Here is a 25,432-nt window from a genome sequence, read left to right as displayed (position 1 = left end):
GATAAATAAGAAAGCACCTTAAGCCACAGACTGTGACTAAATGCTTATTAATCGGAGGGATATGACCTAGCAGTGCGATGGCACCGTGCCAGAGAAACTCAAAAAAAACTTTGCACCGCAATCAGTGTACTTTATCTCCTTTTTCTAATTGATAATTAGTCTTGCATTAATTTGGGGCCAACATCTATCTCTTATCACAAAAGGTACAATTTATCAGCTGCTTAAATGATGGACTAAATTGGGTTGGCAATGTTAATGATTCACCTTGCAGGGTATGGGGGACATGAGGGAAATAATTTCTCCTGACTCATATTTAATTAACCTTAGCAGATGTGCTGGGCATGCATTGTAGCTCAAAAAAAAGAAGAACATGTGTGAAACATCTTTGACAAAACGTGTTTTGTAATGAATATTTTAATGCAAAAAAGATGTTATATACATAAATATAAAATGTGGGAAAATAATAATAGAAATCATTGTTATTGTTACAACATTATAAAAAGAGATTTTTGAATTTTTGGATACAAGCAGTTTAATAAAAATGTTATACGTCTATGACAGAGGTTATTTAGTTGGTTCCTTCATTCACTGGAGAACCAGGAGCACCAGAACTCTTCAAAAGGAGGGTTCTGGTTCGTACCTTCATCTTGTGCAACTCATTCTGTACTGCCAAAAACCAAAGAGCGATACACACAGGATGTTTCATATTTTTACCCATGCTACATCACAATGTCGTGTTCGTTTTACCCAATTTTAAAAAATCAAGTTGCAATTTCTTTGCAGAATTAACTTGAAAAAACTGAGAAAAACTAAATGAATTGAAAAGTGATGAAAACTATGCAGTGTACCTCTTTCTTACAGTAGCATGGTAACAGTAGCCTAACACTCTGTGGCTCTGGTACACCCAACCAACAACACCAACTATCATTAAAGAGAAAATAAACAAAAAAACATAGAAAATAAATGCTTGTGAAGAGTTACATGCGTGTGACTTGTGTAGTAATATCAGAGGAATAACAGTAATACACCTTCATGTAATGTTCACATCTCAGTATATTGTAGCTCAAAAAAAAAAAAAGCTTCACCAGGCACTGACCCAGCATTCAGACACAGTTAAACAGACAACCTCCATCTTTATTTACTGCTCATTCTGTCTTGAAGGAGTGCAAAACATTTTTGGAATGATGACACCACAATCATCCATGTGACCCGAGTAGATCATTTTCTCTGGTGCTCCCTGCTCACTCTTTAGCACACTGTGACACACACGAAACTAGTATTGAAAAAAGTATTAAAACTGACCTTTAGTAAATGAAGAGAACTTGATATAATGGCAACAGATTCACATGTTTTAACTCAGCAGTGTCGATTATCAGCTGTAACGTATCGTCACTCATCACCCAGAAGGTCCTGGGGTTATCACGTTGCATTTTACTGTTTTCCCCTTCAGTCTTATTCTTAACATCGTACACTTGGATTCATTGATTATTTAGACTAACGTTTACAACCCGACTACCTTTTGTGATGTGACCTACTGTTGACTTTTGTTACGTTTGAGGTAATGGTACGCACAGTACTGTACAGTATCAATGGAGGTTTAGCTGCTAACCTTCTGCCTGCTACAATGTTAGCACTGAGCTAAAGAGTGAATGACCTACATGGGCATGTGAATTATTCTGGTGTCAATTCTTTATAAGTGACAGATGAGCTGACCACCAGGACATTCTTGTATCGTATTTTCAGACATACCATGACAGTCAGATGTGGAAGTTATACGTCCATACTGGTGATGAAAAGTGATAATAGCATGTGAAAAAGTAATTGCCAAAGTCTCTACATTCAGTAAACACAAGCCCACTCCTGTAACCCTCCTCCTACTTCAGAACAACTTCTGCCCAAAGTTTGACCATTTCTTCCACCTCCCTGCATCAAAACCTTCAATCAATTACTCATTTCTTTACTTCCTCTTCATCCATGCCCCTCTTTCCTTTCTATGTCTTTCTTCGCTTCTTTACCTATCCCCTCACCTCTATTCCTTTCTTTCCTCCCATCCTTACTTTCCTTCTGTCCAAAATCTTTTATCACATCTCTTTCTTTTTACGTTCCGGCCTACATTCCTCTGTCTAATCAAGATCCAAGTTTCTCTAACAAAACAAGCAAATGACATGGTTTTGAGAAAACATCTACTTCACATTCTCTTGCATGTGTTTCAGTCAAATTACTCTAAGCATTCATCCTTTAGTGGCATTTCATCCTCAGTTTTAGCAACATAAATGCAATTCACCAAATCCTGAAATGTAATTTTAACCGTTTAATCTCCACTGAAATTAATACTGCTGAGCTTTGTCGAATGGAAAAGCTCGACTCCAACTCTTAGTTACACTTAATTGACGGTTCAGTAAGTGGCTAAATGGATATACACTATGGCGCAGCAGTGAGAAGTGCACTCTGATGCCCAATTCATTTTTCAACAGGACTCGTGTGCACTTCACCATACACTGACGCCTACACCACCAGGTCACAGAGATGTGCAGTGAACATCCTTCACTCCCAAACTACAGCACATGTCAGACACAGAAAACACAGAGAGAAAGAGGTTTGTAGAGTAACACAGAGTGAAAACGAGCTCAATAACTAGTACGTTAACCCCCCCCCCCAAAAAAAAAAGGAAAAGCCTTTTCTGCCTGGTTTACTGCACAGTGTTGACACCTTAACAGCTTAAACAACTCAGCTGCACATCCAGCTCCAAAAGAAAACAAGATTAGTACAAACACTAGTACATGGCAGCACATTGTAGTGGTTTGATATATTATATGAAAGCATTATTGGAGTTCTGCTCATTTCCTACATCCCCCTACTTATTTTACATTGCTGTCTATTAGGTTCAAGCCGATATCACACATGTGCTCATCTCTAGTAAGAGTAGATGTTTTGAAACAAATACTGTCTAGATACTAGGAGTTACTCCCAGCAGAGGAGGCGGCAGCATTAAAAAGCTTTGGTTTGTGTCTTGCTGATCATGAAATTATCATCTTGTTCTTAGCGGAGCTTCTTCCAGAATGTCAAAGTTTATACATTGATATTACCATAAAGTGGTTGTCAGCTTTTTTTGTTTAAAGCAATGGATTATCTCTGAATTGGATGTCTGATGAAACCAAACCTTGAGCATAAACTCCAGTCATGATGGAACGATTCACAACACACAGGTTGATTACCTGGATTAAGTAGAGATGAAAACGTAATCCATGCAACTTTATCATACATTCAAGTAGGGGTCATTTTAAATAAAGTTAACTATTCAAAGACAAACTTTTGTTATATGTCCTGAAATGACAATACATACATTTGAGATGTTGTACTTCTGCAGTGTGGTTTAAAAGGCTGTTGTCCTGGGCTCACTTTAATGCAGAATCAGGGTCATTCAGAAAACTAACAGCCAGACAGGATTCAGACGTTATCTAGTCCTGGACTAAAAATATATCGAAACCAAAGACATGATTTGGCCAAAAATGAAAGGCAGTCATAGCATTATATTATTAAAAGCATATTATTACACTGAGAGATAATTCATACAGTGCTCCGCTGTGGTATAGTGCACTTCAATTGTTAAAATGTTTCCATAACTCATAATGACAAAACAAAACTTGATCATCACACTAATCATGAGCACTAAGTCTGTATTTTCACAGAGATTGGTAAAGTGGAGTTCTCCCTGTTTTGGCAAACTGAGACGGTGAGGCCTCAAAAAGAGCACTTCATTTAACTGACTGTAACCGTTGCCCAAACTCTTAATGTTGTGTAGAGTTTTTTTTATTATTGTTTTGGCATAAATGGATATACCGTTTTACTGCACAATGCTACATTTAGGGTTACTGTGATTTTTCTGTTTCGGCAGCGGTCACTAACAAGAAGGACATCTTCGGACGTATTTGTAACCTGTCCGGAGCCCCACAATCACATTTTTGTAAACATGAACTGCTTCAGTCGTGATAATAACACAGAAGTACTGACATTGACAGGTGTGCAACATGCTACTAAATGTTACTTTTCAGGGTATTTTATGTTTTTGTCATGTCGGTGGAGCAGCAGGAGATAGAATATGTGTGTGCAGAGCTGTATTTATGCCTTCAGTGGCTTAATTTAAATGGATCCAATTACCTGGGCCCCTGACTGATTCTTGAAAGAGATGACTTAATCAGAGTATAGAAAAGAGCAAAAAAAAAAAAAGAAAAGTGCTAATTTTATACTCCGGGAAGACTCAAAGCAATTTAAATGACTTCAAACAAAAAGACATTATGCATCACACCAGCCACGCTATAATTAACCTCCTTTACCTTTGCTTGTCTGTGTATTACCGTATACTATTCAACTGCCTAGATGGATGATAACAATGGTGATTCGAATCACGCCATTAAGTGGTTTCAACTCTATTTAGTTGGAGCAGCAAAAGTAGAGGAGAAGAAATGTTGCTATTTTTTTTATCTCTGGACCTGATTCGTCTACACAGCTGCAGTCATTGCATTCTTCTGCCTTGGGTTGGTTTGGTGTTGCTGTTGTTGTCTTCCTCCCTCCCCAGTGTAGCCGTACTGGTCTGGACCGAGATCCATCAGGTGCCTGTACCGGTCAGACATGTTCTCAGGTTTGTCATCTTACTTAAAATCTACAGCTGTAACATTTCCAGACTGCTTTTATCAAACAGAGATTTAAATTTATCTGTTAAACTTTCAGAACATTATTCAGGCATTAAAGTAGATGAACTGAGTCATTTGTGAAACAAAAGAAGAAGATTTTAGATCTCAGAATTTACCTGGGACCGTCTTCATCCACAAAATGCCCCTACCTGTAGCCTCCACCCCCTGTTCCACGCATCATAGTGTCGTACCGTAGTCCACGAAGTGGAGGGGTAGGAGACGGGGGCACATCCTGCCGCAAGGGCCCTCTCTGCTGGGAGCTAGGAGCAGAAAACAAGGTGTGATCAAGCAGTGTGATAAAATAAGTACAGTGACAACACTAGGAAAACGAGGAGAAGAATAAAAGATAAAGCTATGTCAATGAGGGAATCAATAGTGTCAAAAAATCTGAATTTCAAAAATAATGTAAAAATCTTTATGTATGTATATATATTTATGCATATATGTAAAAACAATGTAAATCTGACTCATGTTAGAGGTTGACCTCTGTGTGCAGCATCATGTGGTGTATAGCAACGTCCCTGCGTCTAATTACCTCGGATGGGGGTAGTAGCCAGGGTCAACGCCCCGAGGGTCACCTGGCCGTGGGTATGGCTGGCTGGGTGGGTAGCCAGGGTAAGACGGACCGGCCTGGGAGTTGGGGTTAGGGTAGGACAGGGACTGAGGGTATCCCTGTGCGGCCTGGGGAGGTCCGGGGTAATGACCAGACCAGGGCTGCATGGGGTAGTCACCTGGATCCAACGGACCCCGTCTGGAGAAGAGAACAGCACAATTTTGAAACGAATGATGCCATCAGAAAAAACACAAAGCAAGTTTTCTAAACCCAAATTGATTTTACTTTGCAATGAAAAAGACGTAAAACATTTAACATTGTGTGTGAGTACAGGTCCTTTCGCTCCAACTTATTGTATTAAGACAATCAGTGAAATAAACATGATCTTCCTGAATGACTACCACCTGCATCTATGTGGCACCACATAGATGCAGTTTTAACCTCTCGCTCGGCTTGAAATAAATAAAACAAATCATCAACCAACCGCTGGCACTGCAAACACTTTGTTAGAGTTTGTTGTTTTTTGTTTGGTCCAGGAACTAAATGGCTGAAATATTCATGAAAATCTGCTGAAAATTATTTGTTTTGCACTGGAGAGGAGGGAGAAAGAGAGGGAGAGGCACACACACAAACACACACACACACACACACACACACACGCAGCCAACAGCCCATCCCAGCCAAAGATCACATAGCAAACAGAATATAAGTGACATGTGGCAGTTTTAAGTAGCCTCGGGCTCAGTTAACATGCACGCAAACACACACAGCTGTGGTAATCCAGTCCAGTCCTGTTAACAGATATCGATGTCTTGTGCCCAGTGGAAAGCAAGTACACAAACACGTGTCATTCACATAGCTAACATGACGAGGTATTACATTTTATCTCTCTGTCTTTCTGTCTCTTTTCATTTGTCTACATTTGTTTCTCATCTTATCTCTATTTACCCATCTGCCTCACTGTCGCTCGCGTTTCCATTCTCTTAATCCTTCCATTTTTGATAGCAAGTATATTTATGCTTGTTTGTATATGTGAATACATGTGAGACGTGTTTGAAAAATGCGTTACAGTTGTGACTGAGTCTATATTTACTAATTGGCTTGATATACTTGGACATAATGTGTAGTGAAGCCTGCACTTGTGTTGAAATGTATTCAGAGCAGAATCATGTTACTCTCACTGAGTGTCATAATGACACTTATCATTGATATGCAGAGTTGAGTGGGTGGGGCTCCACAACCTCCAACCAATCACGGAGTTGACCTGTTGCCTGTTGCCTGGAGATAATGGGAATGTGCCACAGAGACAGACCGACTGAATCAAACACAGATTTGTACATCAGTATATACACACACACCCACACACATACACACACACACACACACACACATACACACAGTGCTGGTGGTCTCCATGCTGATGCCTGTGTGTGGCAATTTGGGTGGTCAGCAGTGGAAAAGTGTCTAACTACCTACATGCCCATCATGTTTGGGATGACTGCTCCTGCCCCTCCTGTCTCCATATCAGCCATGAGAGTGCGTGTGTGTGTATTTGAATGTGTGTGTGTGTGTGTGTGTGTGTGTGTGTGTGTGTGTATGTGAGTGTGTGTGTGTGTGTGTGTGTGTATGTGAGTGTGTGTCTGTGGGTGTGTGTGTGCGAGTTTCGTGAGCACATTACATTTCTGCTTCTCTGTCATCTCATCTGTCAGCCTATCTGTCATCTGTCCTCTGGTTTTCGACTTATTCTGCTACACTTATTGTAAGTCACTCTGGGTGAACATATCAGCTACATGTCTCAAATGTCTCTCTTCTTGATAGCCACAGCCGTTTTGTCTGCTTCTCTTCTGCTAGAGAGCCTACCAACACGTCAGTCCGCCAGCTGCCCCGTCTGTCCATGTGTCTGCCTGCCTCCCTCTCTCTCTCTCTCTCTCCTTCTTAGAAAGTTTTATGGCTACAAGTCTGCCTGCCAGCCAATCTGCATGACTCGCTGTCCACCTCTGAGCCTCTATACCTGTGCCCATATCGGTCGGTCAGTCTGTCACTCAGCATCTGGCCCCCGGCCACGATAGTGTCACCAAGCAGTAGAGATAAGAGTGGTGGAGAGGTGACGGGGAGGCGAAGAAGGCAGAGAGGAGGAGAGAGATGAGAGGGATACGAGGAGGGGAGGAAGAGTGTAGGGGAGGTATGGGGAGGGGAGTTGCAGATGAAAAACAATGATAAGAGGAGAGGGAAAGAGGTGAAGAAGATACAAGAAGGAGGAGTAGGCAGCAGGGAGAAAAAACAGCATCTATAAAATGTACATCAGCAGCAGCTTTTGTGAAGAAATGCTTTACGTATATATGTTTGATTGAAGTTTTTAGGCTCTCAATCACTTGTCAAATTAACGTACAAGATGTCACTTTAAAAAAAAAAAGTTTCAACAATCATTTGCAACAAACCTGTAAATAGAGAGAAAATGAAATGAAGCAGAGAGGCCCAGCGGATGATGATGAGACACGCTAAAGATGGGAGGATGAATAAGTGCGGACTTGAGAAGAACACAAATAGTGAACTAAAAAAAATTAAAGGGGAAACATGGCTTAAAGAAGAAGGAAATTAGATGAATATAAGGAGCAAGGAGGAGTGAGAGGCACCTAAAAACACACTGGGAAAATTGTACTGTACTGGCTAGTAGGACTGACTAATGAGCTTGTGCTTATTGGTTGCTTGTGGCCTGCTCTCTAAACCACTCTTACTGCTTTTGGCAATCTAACAGTGATATACTGGAAATCAAGTGGAAAACATCTGGGAAATTTATTTGACAATTTATTGGCTCTCTGGGAGGAGTAGAGTTTAACAGTTGCTGGGTCAAGCTTGGAATATTGAAAAAATAAAATATGACAACAAAAGTATATTACAGACACTTTTAATCATTTAATTTATAGGGGTGTTAAACAGGGTGCAAATCTAACTTATGTTTTAAATTTACCATGGCTGAAATGATTAGCTGATTAAGTAATCGAAATAAAATTAATTGCCAGAAGTTTTAATAACTGATTCATCAAACAACACTGCCAAACATTTGCCTGTTGCAATTTGTCAAACGTTTGCTGGCTTTCACTGTTTTAAAGCATTAGAAACAGAATATCTTCCACTTTTGGTTGGACAACACATGCAACTTAGAACAAGTCACAGCAGGTGTTTGTCTCTACAGTCTTTCTTTACAGACTAAAAGATTAATTGATTAATTAAAGAAACAATCGGCAGTCTTGTCAGTGTTGAAAACAATCATTATTTGCAGCCCTAGAGTCTTATGAGAGTTTCCATATTGGGAATGGAGCAGAAATCCAGTGGGAATCTTTAGGGAATCTGCTGTAAATCCGTTGGCAAGTTTGGAATTCTCCCTCCAGGAACCCAGAGAGCACTGCACAGCAGCTGGGGATTACTGGGTAATGAGGATGGAACCCATTACTGGGGCGCGCACACACACACACACACACACACGCACACACACACACACACACACACACACACACACACAGATAAGCATACAGTATATGAGCTAAAACTGTTATGTAGACATACACACACACAGAGAACCCAACATTTTGCATAAACACTCAAGAAAGAACACACACACACACACACACACACACGCTGAAAACCTTTAGCTGAAATGCAGTGCTAGCTCCTAATCACCCCCTACCCAAACCCCACATACTCTGGAGGAGGCAAATTGGCACACAGCTGGAGAGGAGTTAAGACCAAATGAGGAGGCTGGTGGTCTGTGTGTGTGTGTATGTGTGTATGTACATGTATGTATGTGTGAGAGAGACAGAGACAGAGAGAGAGAGAGAGGGAGAGATAAAAAGAGGGAAACAGATGTAATGAATGAGAACAAATTCCTGGCACATGCAACAACTAGTTTAACATAACAGAGAGAGTAATCAAACCAAAACGAAAGAATTGAAAACGTTCCAGGCAGAACAGAAACAGAAACGGCATGGAAGTGAAAATCAACTATGTAATCCACGCTTATGGATGACTTCTTTAACACTGTTAGTTATGTAGATAATGCTCTCAGAGTACATAGGTTAGACATTTGAAAGGATAATTGGAAAGATTCCTCTCCAGGTCTGACAGTAATTGAGAGTAATGTGAGCTTTTCTAATTCCCTGGTATTTAGGAGATTTCTGATGGATTTTAGAGGAAACAAGGAGTTGTTATATGTCCTCTGCACCTGCCCCTTTCTCTCATAAACACACTCACTTTCACTTACTCTTTCTAAAAGGGCTGGATACAGCTGTTATACTGGTAGAAGCGCACGCACGCACGCACGCACGCACGCACACACACACACACACACACACACACACTAACACACACACACACATGCATAGCCATCTATCATCCCAGCCTGTCTCAGAGAGACACAAATATCTTTTAGGAAGAGAGACAAGACCCTAGCGTTGTGACACAACACATTAAAAAACTCCTGAGAGCCGATGACAGCCACATCGCAGATGGATTGTCTCAATAAAACCAAACACTAAAGCACAAACACAAACAACACCGCCTCAAAATTAGAACAGAGGAGAAGTTTCAGATGAGAGAGGGAGGGTTATAAAAGGTGAGAAAAAGAAGAGGAGGGGAAGGGAAGAGGGGGGAGGTAAAGAGTGATATTTAAAGTGAGTGAAAGAGGAGCAAAGGGAGGAAGAGGAGATAAACTACTGCAGCTTAAATTCAGTTATCTTCTTTATGAGTCTTTATAGAGCTGAGCCCTCACCTTGTGTTGATATCCATTTAAAACCCATTCTAGGTTTGAGGTTTGGAAAGTGGTTCATATATTCAAATTGCATTCAACAGTGTCAGATTCTTTGTCAATGAGAGTCACGATATTTTGACAGTCTGGTAATAAAACAGATTAATAGCTCAAATTGTTCCACAACTTCTGTCGTAATGTCATTTTGGGAGCCACAGTGAAAATGGAGCCGCCGTGATATAATGTCTCTGGAGTTAAACTAACTTTAATTTTGTTTCATCTTCCTAATGTGATACTTCATTATGAAGCTTTAATCACGGAGGCATCACAGTCCAAACAATGAGGCAATAAAATCTTAAGTGAGAAATAATGAAGGGTGGGGAAAATATTTTATCTTCCATCTGAAGAAGGGTAGGGGAAGACAGGAAAGTCTATTTGTGTCACATCTTGGGGTTTTTGCAAATTACATTAAATATTGGTTTTGAGCTGCTTAGTAAATTTGTTTGAGCTTGATACATCAATATACTGTAAATTATAGCACCAAGTGAGAATTGAAATTGACTTATGAAAGAAAATCTTGTTCAAAATCATATAGTACTTTATAAATGCTTTTTAAAAGTCAGTTTATGAAGGAATGAAAATATAATGTGTCATTATAATCAAATTTGCCAGTTAGATGTTAGATGGAAAAAATATAAACTAGGCTGCCCAACGCCATCCCACAGTAAAATTACATATTAAACAAGGACAGTTAAAAAACATTTTATTTTCACATGTGGCATCATTATGAACTCTATAAATTAGAGCTTTAAAACATTAGATGAGTTTCAAGGAAATTAGTTCTTGCTCATTAATATGCACATTCATGTCGCAAAGTGCTTCAAAATCCAATTATATCACTTGATCCTTAGGGGGATCCTGAGATGTAATTATGAAGTTTCCATCATGTATTGTTCTTCATTACTATGTTTACTAGCATTAGTCCATGCACAGAAGCACAGGTGCCAAGGTGAAGCTATAATACCCTGTGTAACATGTGCAGCAGTGGTGGCGGAAACTTCATCAGGCAGGTATAGCTAAAAAAGACTTTCAGGCATCAAGCAGGGAGGTAAGACTTTCAGCGTGATCGGCAGTTGACTTTGTTTGGCTGAGTAAAATCACTCTAAGCTGCTGTGTGAGCACACCGCACAGGTACAGTATGTGGCATCTGGAAGTGTCTTAACTGTGAGCAGTGAAAAAACAAACTCTTAACAGAACACAGCCAAGTCATTAAGAGTGGCGCCTGAAGCAGCGGAGAAAGGTTCTTCTGTTTTATTAGGAGAAGCCCAATAAGACACTAAGCTGTTTTCCTACTTATGGTTAAGTAGTTACATACTGTGGGACTGAGAGTATGCGTGTGTGTGGCAGAGATGGTATTCTGTTGGTTCAGCTGTCAGTGTGTTTTGTACTGATGCTCGTGTGTGTGTGTGTGTGTGTGTGTGTGTGTGTGACCTCCCTTGCCTCCTGACCTCTTGAAGTCACATGACACTCCACCAGTTCCCACCAAACACTTAGACGAAGGGGTCAAAGGCTAAGTAAGGGTATTATCAGCCAGGATTAGGTGGCATACCAAATACATAGACATAACATTCAAATTCTCAATACCATTTGGTAAAGTTAACAACCATTTGGTCAGCGAGTGGACCATTAGCAACCCTGTGACTGCAGCAGAAGCTAAGCTAGCTTTATATTCTATCATCATGAACATCAATGATCAATGATGATTTCAGGATCTTTCAATAGGCCTTTCATAGAGGGGAGTGTTCAACTTGTGTTATTTATGTTTTTCAAAAGAAATCATAAATTATTTCACTAGGAGTTGTTTTATTAACAAAAATGAAGAGGCAATCTTTTGTGTTGGCTAATTTGGGGTTTTGCTGTGCCTGCCAAAGACGTGTATGAGGACGACTGGCCAACAAGGAGCTCACAGGCAAAGAGCAGACCACTAAAGAATAAAAATCTCCATCTGTATTCCCTTCAAACGTCCAAAGGGATGGATGTGAAGAGAATAAGAAGACGGTGTAAACAAAAGACAAAAAGGTGTGTCTGCAGAGGCCTGAGCCAGACAGGAGAGACAAAAGAGGAGGAAGAGGAGAAGGAGGAAGAAGGGAAAAGACAAGAAAAGTGGACAAGACCTAGAGAGAGGGAGAGACACAGGGTGTCTCTAAAGAACAAGGTGGGGAGGAGAAAGAAGAAGGTTTTCCAAAAAAGCTTCTTCAGCCAAAAGATGCAGAACAGGCTCTCTTAGTCAAGGAAAAGAGAAGACAAGGTAAAAAGTGCTGAAGAGAAAGACAAGGAGAAGACAATGAGGTGGAGGAAAATGAACAGGGAAAAAGAGAGAGTTCAGATTTGAAAGCGGAAGAAAATGGGATGATAAATGGGGCTACAAGTAGAAGAGATTGAGCCTCCCCGATGGAAGTCTTGTGAAGCTGAGAAGAAAAACATGAAAGAGAGGGAAAGAAAAGAGCAGAAAATGAGAAGGGAGGAAGAATAAGTAACAGAGAGAGTGGGGGGGGGGGGGGGGGGGGGCATGGAGCTGAAGAAAAGAAAAGAAGAAAAAAGGCAGAGAAACAAGTGCTGCCCTCCAGAGAGCTGGCATGCTGAAGGTCAGCATCTGCTGAGAATAATAGGCCCTACTTTAGAGGGACACACACACACACACACACACACACACACACACACACACACACACACACACACACACACACACACACACACACACACACACACACACACACACACACACACACACACTGGACGCATGTTCATATAGTTCATGTTTGAATGAAAATGAACACCTTTCAGGGGCTCCTATCTGTCTTTGTCAATAAAGTTCTGTCAAATATGATTAATCCATGTGGATATCATGAATTACACACTGACCAGCTCAGGAAACTAACATGATTACATTCCCCTGTGTATATAAGTGTGTGTGTATATGTGTATATAAGTGTGTGTGTATGTGTGTGTGTGTGTGTACAAATTGGGGAATATGTGTGTATCAGTATTGTGTATGGTGTACTCATATTTAAGAACAGGGCTGAAGTGTTGAGAGAAAAAAAAGACAAAGACGGGCGGGAATGAGATGAAAATGACCGCAGCAGGCTAAAAAGAGGATTTTGGAGAGCAAATGAAAGGGTACAGTAATACAGTACTTAAAGTGAAAAGTATGAGAAAAAGCGAGAGCGAGAAGGAGGAAACAGGAGAGCGAATCAAATTAGAGTGCTAAAATTTAGAAAAAAAGTGTGAAAAGAAAAAGAGGAAAACAGTACAGAAAAAAAAGAAAATGAGATGGAAAAAGGACAGAGGAGAAACCCATTAGAGGAAAGTGAGAGGAACTGAGGGATGAGGGCCTTCCAGATGGTAGGAGACTGTTGCCTCGGAAACACAGAGAGGGCAGAACAATGGGGATTTGGAGTGGTTTTTCGCTTCCCATCATGATACGGCCATGCCATTTGGAAACTGAGTGACGAAGCTACAGCCAAAAATCAAAGAAACTGATGATTTACTGCATGTGGCTCCTCAAAAAATTTTCAAAAATTAAAAAAATTGTGATCACCGTGTCATATGAGAGATGAGCCGATGGATCAGAAACATGGTCCGTACGACCTCATCATCAGTCCTTCAGACCCTTTGTTCATGTCATTGCAACTCTTCTTTCATTGCACTCTCTCTCTGTCACTTCACCTGTTACACATTCCACCCCCAGTGAAGTGTGAACACAAGTCATCTTGAAATTGTCCTATGAGATCAGAACTGGTGATGCAGATGCCAGGAAATCCCCATTGTGTTACAAACAGGAACAATAATATAGTGACAGCATCCAAAGAAGATACAAACTGACACTGTAATATACAATTAGATCATTTTAACACACCCTGTATATATATTAATATATATATGTATTGTACATATAAATGTTTAATAAATGTTTAAGGGTGTTTTATAAAGTAATTGAAACGGCTTTATAAAAATGTACAATTATCACATCAATGAAAAGAAATGCACCTTACAAGCTAAATGAGTTCACAAACTCTAATATCCGAGGAAATTATGACCTTGTTGCAGAGAGAACCTGTAGAAATGAAGCCATAAGTCATGTTAAATGGTGCAAACCGAGTCGCTAGCCATATCAGTTTTTAGATACCTCACTGTGTAACAACCATAAAGACAGACTGATCACATTGGCAGTGAAGCGGCTGCACCTTGTAAGTATCTGAATGGGCCGTGTCTATCTATACTGCGTGATATTAGTCAAACTAAAGGTGACATTTAGTTATTGCAGCGTCATACATAACCACTTATAGGCAGTATAGTGGGTGACTTCCTGAAACATCATGAAATCCATTACTGGTAACACCATATCCCATTCAAATAGCTTCCATTATATCACATCTTGAGCCAATAAGGTTCACCTCAACAAGATGTAATAGTTTCAGGCTGGGGACATTTTGCTCTGCGCACGACCACAGGATACAAATTGCTGACAAAATTACAATCCCTCAATAGCCACTAATTTGGTACAGGAAGAGTTCTGAAATTGTACTTGTACCAGGGACGTACTGGCACATACACACAAATACGGTCATGGATTCGAATGAAAGGACTTTTAGGAAGGAACACAAACACACACAGAGAGGTGAGCGCAAACTCGTCCTCTCTGTTTGTACAGAAAATGTATGGTTTACACTTCACCTGTGCAATAGCAGCTGCTAAGCCTCTCACTACTACTGCTACAGTGACTACCGTTAAAAACTGGCAGAAATGTTACATTTAAGTTTCATTGAAAACACAAAGTGTATTTGCAACTTGAGTCGTGAATGCGGGACGTTGGAGCTGGAGGTAAATGTGTGTGTACATTCACCAACTTGACTGCCACAGCCTCGCTCATTTTATTTTAATGTCAAACCCCTGCCTGTTGAGGTAATATGAGCTGCTTCCTGTTTCAACAGATTCATAAATCATCATAACAATTCGTGGTGCCTTCCATTTGGTATCAAAGAATGTGATATGAGCTCGGTTTGTGAGACACACTCATGTTGCACATCATAGTTTAAATAATGGGGAAAAAGAACTTTGAATGCTTGCGAAAACACATTTAATTATCATTTAACTATGCAATATAACTTTGAGAATTTCTGGAAAAAAAATATGCTTGCAGCAGTACAGGGACAACAGATGGTCATTAGGCTGCTGCCAGATGTTAACATTGCACAGCTGCAACTGTTGAAATGTATGAAGCACAGTCCATTTTCTTGTTCTTCATTCAGTAAATAACAACATATAATTCCTTAATGTATTTCCCACACATCTGATGCCTCGTTATCTGCTGCAAAGTACAGGCAAACTATTGTCTTCCCAAAAAGAAAGTCAAATTCATAATAGAAAGCAGGATGTGACACCAGTTTGAATGAGTATTGGATGAATAATCAGTTGAAATAAGAGGTGAATTTTGACTTTATACAGCATGTGCAATGAAAAACGCTCTGGCTCTAGTGCTAACTACTGAAGATAAGCTTCATTACTTGGGTATTACTCTGCCACAATGAAAAATCTATGTGTGTAAATTTCACAACTTGTAGTAAACCTCCTTGACTCCACATGAGCACAGTATCACTTAACACCAGTTCAACTCCAGGGTTCCCGAGAACCTGTTTAACATTCGCCGGCTGGGGCCTGAAAGAAAAATTTCCTCCCTCACCCCGGGGGCCAGACATATGAAAGCATATCATACTGCTGTCATGCCAGGACCTACTGGTTCTGCAACACATTATGGGTTGTAACCCAGCATTTCAGAATCCATGATGAAGATCAAAGCTGTGAGCAGAAGTCTTTACAGCAGCAATTGGTGAACACATTAGAAACACTAGAAGCAAGGAACAAGATAGGGTCAGAAAAGGAGAGGGGTGGGGTGGCGGGGGGTCGGGGGTGGTGAGGCATGGTTCATGAGAGGCTAGGTCTTTCTTGGGATCCCCTACATGCCTAACAAACAAGCAGAGTCTCGGTGAGTCCAGAGACATGCAGAAAAACAACTGGACAATGGGCCGGTTTGTGCAGAAGTTGTAGAGTGGTCTGGGAAACTCTCAGTCCTGGTTGGGAGGTCTTTTCAAGAGAGATGGAGGGAGAGAGACAGAGAGAGAAGTGAGAGACATGCCCATTTCATTTCCCTCCTCAGCAGAGTGAAATGATATTCAACAATGCCCTTTTCACCCCAAGTTCAGAGAGAACGAGAAAGAGAAGAGGAGGGGCAGAACGAGAGAAGAAGAAAGACCAGGCAGAAAGTGGAGGGTAACAAATGAGGAAATACAACTAAAAGAGACACAAGACACAGTACGACATCTGCTTTCTAATTACTAATCATCTAATTATCATTATAATGAGGAAGTAACAGCCTTCCCAGAAACCTGAAGAAGAATTCTGATTGGCTCTTTAAATCCAATAAGAGTAATAACTCGGACAAATGGGAAAGGGTGTTTGACTAATCAAATTGGGTCGAGACAATGTTTGGTCCAATGGACTGCTGACATTTTTGGAGAGCAGAGTCATGTCACATGCACAAGAACGAGGTCTTCAAGAACAGTCATCAACAAAAACACGGTCTGGTGGAAGAAAAAGGGTGTCGCCACACATCAGAGAAACACAAAGGGAGGGGTTTAGTTTATTGATATGAGTGGGTGGGTTATATCACTCCATGTAATCCAATTTATCTATTAGGATAGTTCCCTTCTATTCTTTCTTTCTTGATGAGATTATTATGGTCAATAGTCTGTCACAAGCTAACACTGTTAACAGTAAAGATGAGCCTGGTGTGCAATCTGTCACCTTTATATTGGTCTTCTTTTCCTTTTTTTTCTCTTTTGACTTTGTTTTTGTTATGAAAACAAGCATGTTGACATGGCTGTTTGTGAGACACACATGTAGACACACACGCTTGAGAGAGAGACAATGTGCAAATGGCTCAGTAATGGCGCACACATGGTAGGGGCGACCTGATCATGTTGACCATGCACACACACACTCTTGATAGCCATCTACCGACCCCAGAATGACTGAAACCCGCACACACAGGTGCACACCCACCCACCCAACCACAGTAATAGGCATGTGTGCATACAAATCATTGAATTTATGTCAAACAGATGTACATTCACTCTCAAACATTAACCCAAAATTAGAGAGCAGTTTCATGCCATGTAACCGCAAATGTCTGGGTTTGATTCCAGCCAGGAATGTTTTCTGAATGTCATACACCTCCCTCTCCCTCTCTCTCTTTGTTTCAGGTCTTTGTGCACTCTAATCTAATTGAAACTGAAAAAGTGTGCAAAAAGTGTGCAGCTTTGTCATACGCCTGCTCTAAAAGCACATACATGTAAATTCCAATCTTGGTCCTAAACGAACCAGAATTAATGTGTTTGAATATTTAAAATCCTAAGTGGCTGTCACATGGGCAGAGGTACAGTGACACTTTGCTCACTCTCAGCTGGGTCCCTTGTTTTGATATAATAACACCACTGAGAGAAAGTGAGATGGAAGGAAAATGGTGAAATACACAAGGAAGGTGAGATGAGGGGGTTGGGTTGGGGGGGGGTAATTTTAAGAAAATGGCAGGGAGAGGAGACCTTGGGAGGATTTGAAGTGAAAGGACATGCGGTGTTGTGTTTTCTCCTCTTTCCTTTGCTGTGTTGTCAACGTTCCTTTTGCATGAAAACCCACACCTCTCAGCTCTAAAGAGAAAAATACTTTAAAAGAGTAAGAGAGTTAAGGGTGCTATTTTCTGCATTTTGAGCACAGATCATTAAGTCGAGAATATATGAGCGGGTGAAGTACTGAATGTTCAAATGGGTTACAAGCTGGTGATGGACTGAGATCACCTGGAGAAAAATGCTCCAAGATATTAAGTTATTAAGTGCATTAATGCATTAATATTTAGCATTAGATAACACGAAACTTGGGTTTATCTGTAAGATTGTTTCAGATATACTAGTAGAAGGAATGGGCGTAGGTTTGCATATGGACAGTAGGGACACATCCCAACCAATATTTGAGTGATTTTTAACTAGTTCACCCTGTGTCATTCCGATGTGATAATTCCAATATACAGCCCCAGAGGCTACGTCTCCAAGACGACTGATTGACGCATGCTAGCATTTGATTGGCTGGTAGGGTGGGAAATATCTAGTGGCTCAAATCATGAACAAATATTGCACTTAATGCCAGACACTGAGATGCTAACAACGGTAAGTTATCAGCGCTCAAACACAGGCTTGAACTGCTCAGCACACATAACATGTTTTGTACTTTGTAGATATCATGCCTCCAAAAAAGAGACATCAGGAGCTTTTTCACTACCCGGAGCGTAAGTAGGTAGTAATCCAACTATCTAGTAGCCACATAGATTTAAAATGAAAACCTGCTAGCTAGCTAACATCGCCAGCCTTACATTATTAGATCGTTCATATTGATGGATCACTGGATTGGCAGCACTTTACTGTTGTAGCTGGTCAAGGTGGAGCTAGTTTAAAATGCGAAATCAAGAGGCAAAGGGTGAACTGCAACACTGGTTGGCCTACTGAATATAAAGATGTTGATGTTGGATGCAAAAATGCAAAGAATATTGTTTGTTTTTTCTCTTTTCTGTTAAGTAATTTCCTAAAGTTTACTTTTAGTCATTGCTCTGTTACTGTGTATAGTTTTTATTTAAATGTAAATACAGATCTTAAGAAAAGTCCCCTTTAATTTGGAGGGGTGGCAGGTTTGTGTCCCCACCAATGTTGAGACCAAACCTGTGCCCTTGGAAGCAGTAGTAGGTTGTGAGATTTAAAAACATGTACTTTGGCAAAAAAAAAATGACTTAAGTACCTTTGTATCTGTTTCTAATACATCACATTTGCTAAACACTGAATTATTTTATGGAGAAGCAAAATATACGATACACCCTGAGCAGACTCCTCTCTAGTTCACGCAGTGACATTTGCTGACAGTATGTTAGGTAAAGTGCTTCTGCTTTAGGCAGGCAAACATCATCCGCTTCTACTGGGTCATGTTTTAATTTTAGAGCCATCAAAACCTCGTCTCACAGTGATAGCACGCACCCACAACCACAGACACACACACACATTTGCACATTGATCCCAGTGCTCCAGTTAACTGATTTTGAGTCAAACATACAGTACCTGACTAAGCAGCCCTACAGCTATTTCTGGACTCACTTGGAAATAATATGAACACAAACTCACACATACACACATGCACATACGCGGCCCCTCCCGAACTCGCATATACAGGTATACAGGCATGCAGACACTAGATACACACAGCCTGCCAGCTATTTCTGGGCTAGTGGAGAAATAATATGTTTTCATAAGGTCAACAGCCTGGATGTGGTTTCCAAACATGATCTTTCCCTTGACTCTTTAGACACTGAAATATCTCCGGAGTTAATTGACAGCAGGGGAGAGACAGGAGCCAGAGATGCAGAGGCAGAAGGAGAGGATAGAGAGAGGGAGAGAGATGAGTCTCTTTCAGACATAAAATCTGTGAAAAGGAAAACATTTCTGGGTTAATCTGTGTATTTACTAACAGCTTTCAGATTGATGTGTTCATTGTGGAAAACTTTCATGAGAGGCTGTTATGGGCTGAAGTGCAATGCTCACATCATGTTTAGCATCCAATTTACAGCAATTTTTCTTTTTTTAATTACAAAAAATAATTTAGCCCGTGTAACATGGGAAAGTGTCTCTTCAGAGTCAAATCTGCTGCTTGAAAGTTAAAGCATTACTCCCTAGTTTTCATTTGTATGGTATATGCAAAAATATCATATGTAAGAAAACTGTATTACTGGTCACGTGACTGTTTTAAATCACACTTCAGACATGTAGAAAATGTTTCAGAACTGTTACCAGGTCGGAAGGACTGCCAGAGTAACCTTTATGGAAAAATGACTCGGGGCCCTTTTCAAACATGAGGCCTACATGTAAAATTGGCACAGCATTTACGGATTAAAGTGCATGTCTGAAAGTGGAAACAGAGACAGGGTGTACTGTATGTGAGTGTGTGTGTGTGTCCAATTTCCCAAGGCTTTTCAGATACCACAGCCAGACCTCAAAACTATCATCACTGTTCTCGCTCCCATCTGCCAAACTCATCACCCACACACAGACATACTCTCTCTCTCTCTCTCTCTCTCTTTCTCACACACACACACACGCACGCACGCACACGCACGAAAGAGGTGTGAAATAGCCATCCCTCAGCATTTTAACAGGGGTGGGAACCTGACTATAAACTTTCTAACGTTCAAAACTTCTGTCTGTCATTCCACTCACTGACTTCCTATCTCTCTCCCTCTTTCTCTCTCACACGTACACACACAAACAACCAAACATTTGTTGTTAGCTTGTTAGTCTGCTGAGGTGTTGGTAGTTAAAAGCAAAACAAAATGAGGTGAGAAGGAGCTGGTGGCTTTTACTGTAACTTGAATACATTTATTGAATGAGTTTGAATGAGTGAAGTTGAAGTAGTTAAATTCATTAAGAGAAATAATGAAGACAAAAAAAAATAGATATCACATGGGTGAGAAGGAAAAGGCAGAGAGAGGGAATTACAAGAGAGTCGAGGCCTTTCAGGTGGCGAATGTGGCGATGTTGCGAGTGAAGAACCATGGATTTGTGATGATGGCTGGAGAATAAAGTATGTCTTTGATGTTGAGGGTTAACCTGTTTCAATGGTCAGTGAACAGCTGTGGTTTCAAGGAATCTTTAAATAAACATATTACACAACTGTGGCCTTTCAGGGACAGAATATGTGTCTGACTACACCAGAGAAGCCATCATGAGACAAATGGAAAGAATCCTTTTGCAATTGATTAGTATACTCAGGAAGCTGTTATTGTTCCTGTGTTGGCTAATGTTGGTGATATTTCATACTGTCTAGGGGAAAAACAACTAAATGCATTGGGCAGTGGGCTACGGCACGGGTCACAAAGATAGTCGAGTGGTTATGTTTCCCTGCTGGACGGTCCAATCTGACCACAGCTGTCTCCCCGGCATCCTAACTAATATGATATACATTAGCAAAGTGTATGGCAATGATATTTCCTGAGTTAAAAAAAAATGCACCTCCTCCCAATTTGCCCAACAATTTTATATTATCAAATACCATCATCTAGTATGAAACTAACCGGACTGCAGAGCACCAAAAACCTACTGAAAATCTGTGTCTAAATGACATCAGCTCATTTAGTTTCTGATTCGTAAAGCAGAAAACAAGTTGCAATACATGCACTAATGCCAATAAATCCATGATGAGGTGTTTATCCTGTAATAATGTCTACAACATTTGTGTGAGAGTGAGGTGCTGGAAATTGTGTGTCAATTTTTCCTACAACAAAGAAAAAACTGCTGCCAAAATTAAAGACTTTTATTAAATTTGCAGCCTCAGTATAATAGCAGATGTCTGAAGTTGGAGACAAAAAAACCATCAGATAAGACACTCATGATGACTTTCAAAACTACTGATTGTGCAAAAGCCAAAGTAAGGTTTTGGTGGGGGAGCAGAACCAGGAGTCAGGGATCAGTTTTCAACCCCTGTATGAGTGTGTCTTCCCCAGGGAGAGGATAAGGTGAGTTCCTGTCTGAGACAGAGGCCACCAGAGACACACAGACAGACGAGAAAGACTGTGCAGATTTAATTAGAGGCTTCAAAGAGAAGAGAAAAGAAGAGAAGAGAAGAGAAGAGAAGAGAAGAGAAGAGAAGAGAAGAGAAGAGAAGAGAAGAGAAGAGAAGAGAAAAGAAGAGAAGAGAAGAGAAGAGAAGAGAAGAGAAAAGAAGAGAAGAGAAGAGAAGAGAAGAGAAGAGAAGAGAAGAGAAGAGAAGAGAAGAGAAGAGAAGAGAAGAGAAGAGATCCTTATGAAAGGGAAGGAGGAGAAGCAGTACCTTGGTAAGGAGGCATACTGACGTTCCACCTCTTCATAACGTGGTGCCAACCGTGGATCTGTCCCTCTGCCTGGCATCTAGTGAAGAGACACAACTGGTTAGTTTGTGCTTAAAAATCATAAAGTTTTGATATTTTTAAGTAAAAGCCCAAATTATATGTTTCCCTGCCTCAAATACTGATAAACTGAAAAACTGTGAGCCTCAGTGTGTGCAAGGCCCTAATTTTCTGTGTATGTGTGTGTCTGTCCGTGTCTGTCTGTGTGTGTGTGTGTGTGTGTGTGTGTGTGTGTGTGTGTGTGTGTGTGTGTGTGTGTGTTTGTGATACAGGGGTAATTTAGGATTGACAAAGGCTAGTTATTAGGGATTTAGAGTTAGAGTTTCGGTCTTCTGAGGGGTTTTGTGGGAGGGGGGGGGTCTCCATCCTAGATTAGGTTACTTCAAAACAGGATGGAGTCGTCTCACTTAAATACACACACACACACACACACAAACAGAGACACACATACACAGAGTCACGTCTCATCTCCATCTTGAGGAGGAAAAAAAATAAAAAAAAGATTAAGTCAAGCTGCTGACAGTTCAATCTCTCGCGTGTCCTCTCTTACTCTTCATCTCACTGGTTCTCTCTCTCTCTCATCCTCACATCTAGTTTGCTCTTCCTCCGCTTATTCCCACTCCTCTCTTTTCCCGTCTCTCTCTCTCTCTCTCTCTCACACACACTCTCTGTCTCTCTCTCAGAGATTATCCCAGTCTATTCAGTAGGGAGATTCCAGCTGCTGCGGCGCTCCTTAAAGACCCCGACTAAACCCCAAACGACAACCTCAACAAATACAAACAAACACACACACACGCACACACATACACACATGCCATTTTCTTTGTAAGACACACTTAATATTGTAAATGAGACTCATTTTAATATGATGTGGGGTGAGAGAGTGGGATATATGACTCAGGGTGACTGTTGTAACTCTGCTGAACTCTGCTAATAAAAATAACTTACATGCTGCATTACACAGTCCCTTCAGGGTCTATGTGATGCTGAGTCTCTGAAAATAGCCCATCAAATTTAGCCCATAACACCTTTGCCATTGTAAAATTGTGTTTTTTCTTTTTTCATAATACACATCTCCATCTGATAAAATTGCATTACACATAACTGTTTCTTAAAGTACATTGTTGTATCTTCAATGGGACATTACTGTATGTCATCTGCACACTTTTCCATAATGTCCTTTAAAAGTAAGGTGTACTGCATGTTCCCACATGGTGGAAAAAGAGTTGATCTTAGATCCAAAAGTGCATAATGGAAGGAGGGTGAGGCGTATGCGAGTGTCCCAAGTGGTGAAGACAAAAGGTTGAAGGTTTTATAGAAAACTAGGTTCTTCTTCTCTCCTCAACTCAAGGCAATACTGTCAATGCGAAAGGTGCTGAGAATTAGATATCACAGACCACAGCTTTTCTTCTCTCCCTGCTTTTCTTTTCCTCTTCTCTCTGCATTCTAGGGAAAGATGCCAGGAGGCACATAAAACAGATTTGCTGGTCCTGCTTTCTTTTGAACACCTGTCTTTATAGCTCCAATATCTCAGGTAGAGAGACAGCGGGATATTAGGAGGGGAACAGAGAGGTGGAGCGAAAGAATGAAAAGGCATTAGATGGGGAAGAAAGGAGGAAAGAGAGATAGAGCGAATGAGAAGTAAATGAGTTGAGGAGAGCTGGTGAGGGAGATATAGAGGGGAGGAGGGATATTACGAAGACATTCAGAAGTGGCAGGGAGAGAGACGAGATGAGAGGTGAATTATAAAACAAGGGAGTGAATGGGGTGAAGATGGAGACGGCAGAGTGGGGAGGTGAAAGGGGACATTAGCGACAGGATTTAAACAAGATGTTAAAAGTGGGAACTGGAGATAGCGAGAGAAGTGAGAGGGGGAATGAATGCAACATCTGGTGGTGACGGAGAAGTGAGAGAGATGACTAAGGGGGGTGAAGAGAAAGTAAAGAGTAATGAATGGAGGGGGTGAAGAGACAATGAATGAAAGAGGGAATGCAGTTAAAATAGTTTTGACAGAACTGTCTGTATTTTATCTGTTGTAAAGAAACCCCACAAATACATAGTTTTATTTTTTAAAAAGGCTCAATAATTTACTTACTATAATTTAACAGCTGCAAACATCACTCAAGAGTAAATAGCGCATCTGTTGAGGACTATTTTTGGCCGATGAATACACATTTCTGTATATGTGGCATTAGACCACAGTGCCCGCGTTCATTGTAATAAAAGAACATGTCTCCCGCTGCACATTTATGTGTTTTCATTCATTTTTGGACAACAATGACGTTCTATGGCACAGAGGTATAAAACCTATTAGGCGTCGGCCACAGGGTCAATACTTGTTAGCTGTATCAATTGACAGTAGGTTTTGGTCTTTTCATGGGATTCATTGTCAATGAGAAAAAATTATAAAAATATAAAGCATCTCTAGCCTCATCCTTTAAAAGGCTGTGGATCGTGACCCTGACCCCCTGTTCCAGCACAGACACTGTGTGGTTGGGTGCTCCTCAGCTTAAGTGTATGAGTCTTTGTTTGTTTCCATATATACACATGGATCAAGAGCAGATTACTGTGTGATGCACCATGCTGAGTAAACACAGACAGATGAACATCCAGTGAATGTGCATGTGTGCATAGGAAGTGAGGAAGTGTATGGAGAGCAATATATATATATATATATATATATGTATATATGTATATGTATGCACATGCACAACCACAATGGTGTACGGTGAAGCATGACAGCATGGTATCAATTTGATAGAAATTAGTGACAACAAATAAGCTTGTTCCCTTCCTAATAAAGTAACATATCAGTGTGTGTGCCTGTGTGATACAGATTTGTTACATTTCTGTTTATAGATGCAGCAACATTAGTTTGGAATAAATATAACAGATATATAAATAGTGTTTGATTCACAAGAAAACCTGGTGTGCACAACACTGAGCATCTCACCGTAATTTCAAATGATATATTCCAGTGAATTTAGCTTGTGTGTATATTGTGCACTGTGAAAGAACTTTTTATGCCAAGGTAACAAAATACATACGGTTCTACTGAGAAAGATCCTTATAGCTGAAAGAATGACGATCCCAAAAACCATTCAACCAGAGCCAGTTTGTTTGTGAGCTGAATGACTTGCCGACTACAACTACAGCTGCCTGTAGCTCTGTGTGTGTGTGTGTGTGTGTGTGTGTGTGTGTGTGTGTGTGTGTGAAAAGAGAGATATTAGATGTTAGTAAGTAGACTCTCCGCATTCACAACTGTGACAGGAGTACAGTACAGCTGAGCTTGTGTGGGACATACTGTACACACCCTTTCTTTTTTTCCCCTCTCACACTCACACACACATGTACACTCACTCACTCACACACACAGACACACACTCAGAGTTACATGCACACACGTACCAACATGTGCA

General features: G+C 40.6%; 1 protein-coding gene across 5 annotated transcripts in view; it reads right to left on the bottom strand.

Annotated features, from left to right (window-relative positions):
- Positions 1–396: 396 nt before the first annotated feature.
- Positions 397–25,432, bottom strand: part of pard3bb (par-3 family cell polarity regulator beta b) — a 200,585-nt gene continuing 175,549 nt past the window's right edge. For 4 of the 5 annotated variants that reach the window (XM_023424876.2, XM_023424877.2, XM_023424878.2 and 1 more), the window contains 4 exons: positions 21,959–22,035; positions 5,227–5,442; positions 4,841–4,951; positions 397–4,614 (listed from right to left, as the gene is read on the bottom strand). In XM_023424876.2, coding sequence (XP_023280644.1) covers positions 4,500–4,614; positions 4,841–4,951; positions 5,227–5,442; positions 21,959–22,035 — 519 coding nt within the window. In that variant the 3' untranslated portion in view covers positions 397–4,499. Of the gene's footprint in view, positions 4,615–4,807; positions 4,952–5,226; positions 5,443–21,958; positions 22,036–25,432 lie in introns of all 5 variants that reach the window. The other variant, XM_023424879.2, reaches the window with a different exon arrangement.

This window comes from Seriola lalandi, unplaced genomic scaffold (assembly GCF_002814215.2).
Source record: "Seriola lalandi dorsalis isolate HSWRI2012SDOR001 ecotype SW California unplaced genomic scaffold, Sedor1 jcf7180002054758, whole genome shotgun sequence".
NCBI classification, from domain to species: Eukaryota; Metazoa; Chordata; class Actinopteri; order Carangiformes; family Carangidae; genus Seriola; species Seriola lalandi.
This window is presented reverse-complemented; position numbering and strand designations above follow the sequence as displayed.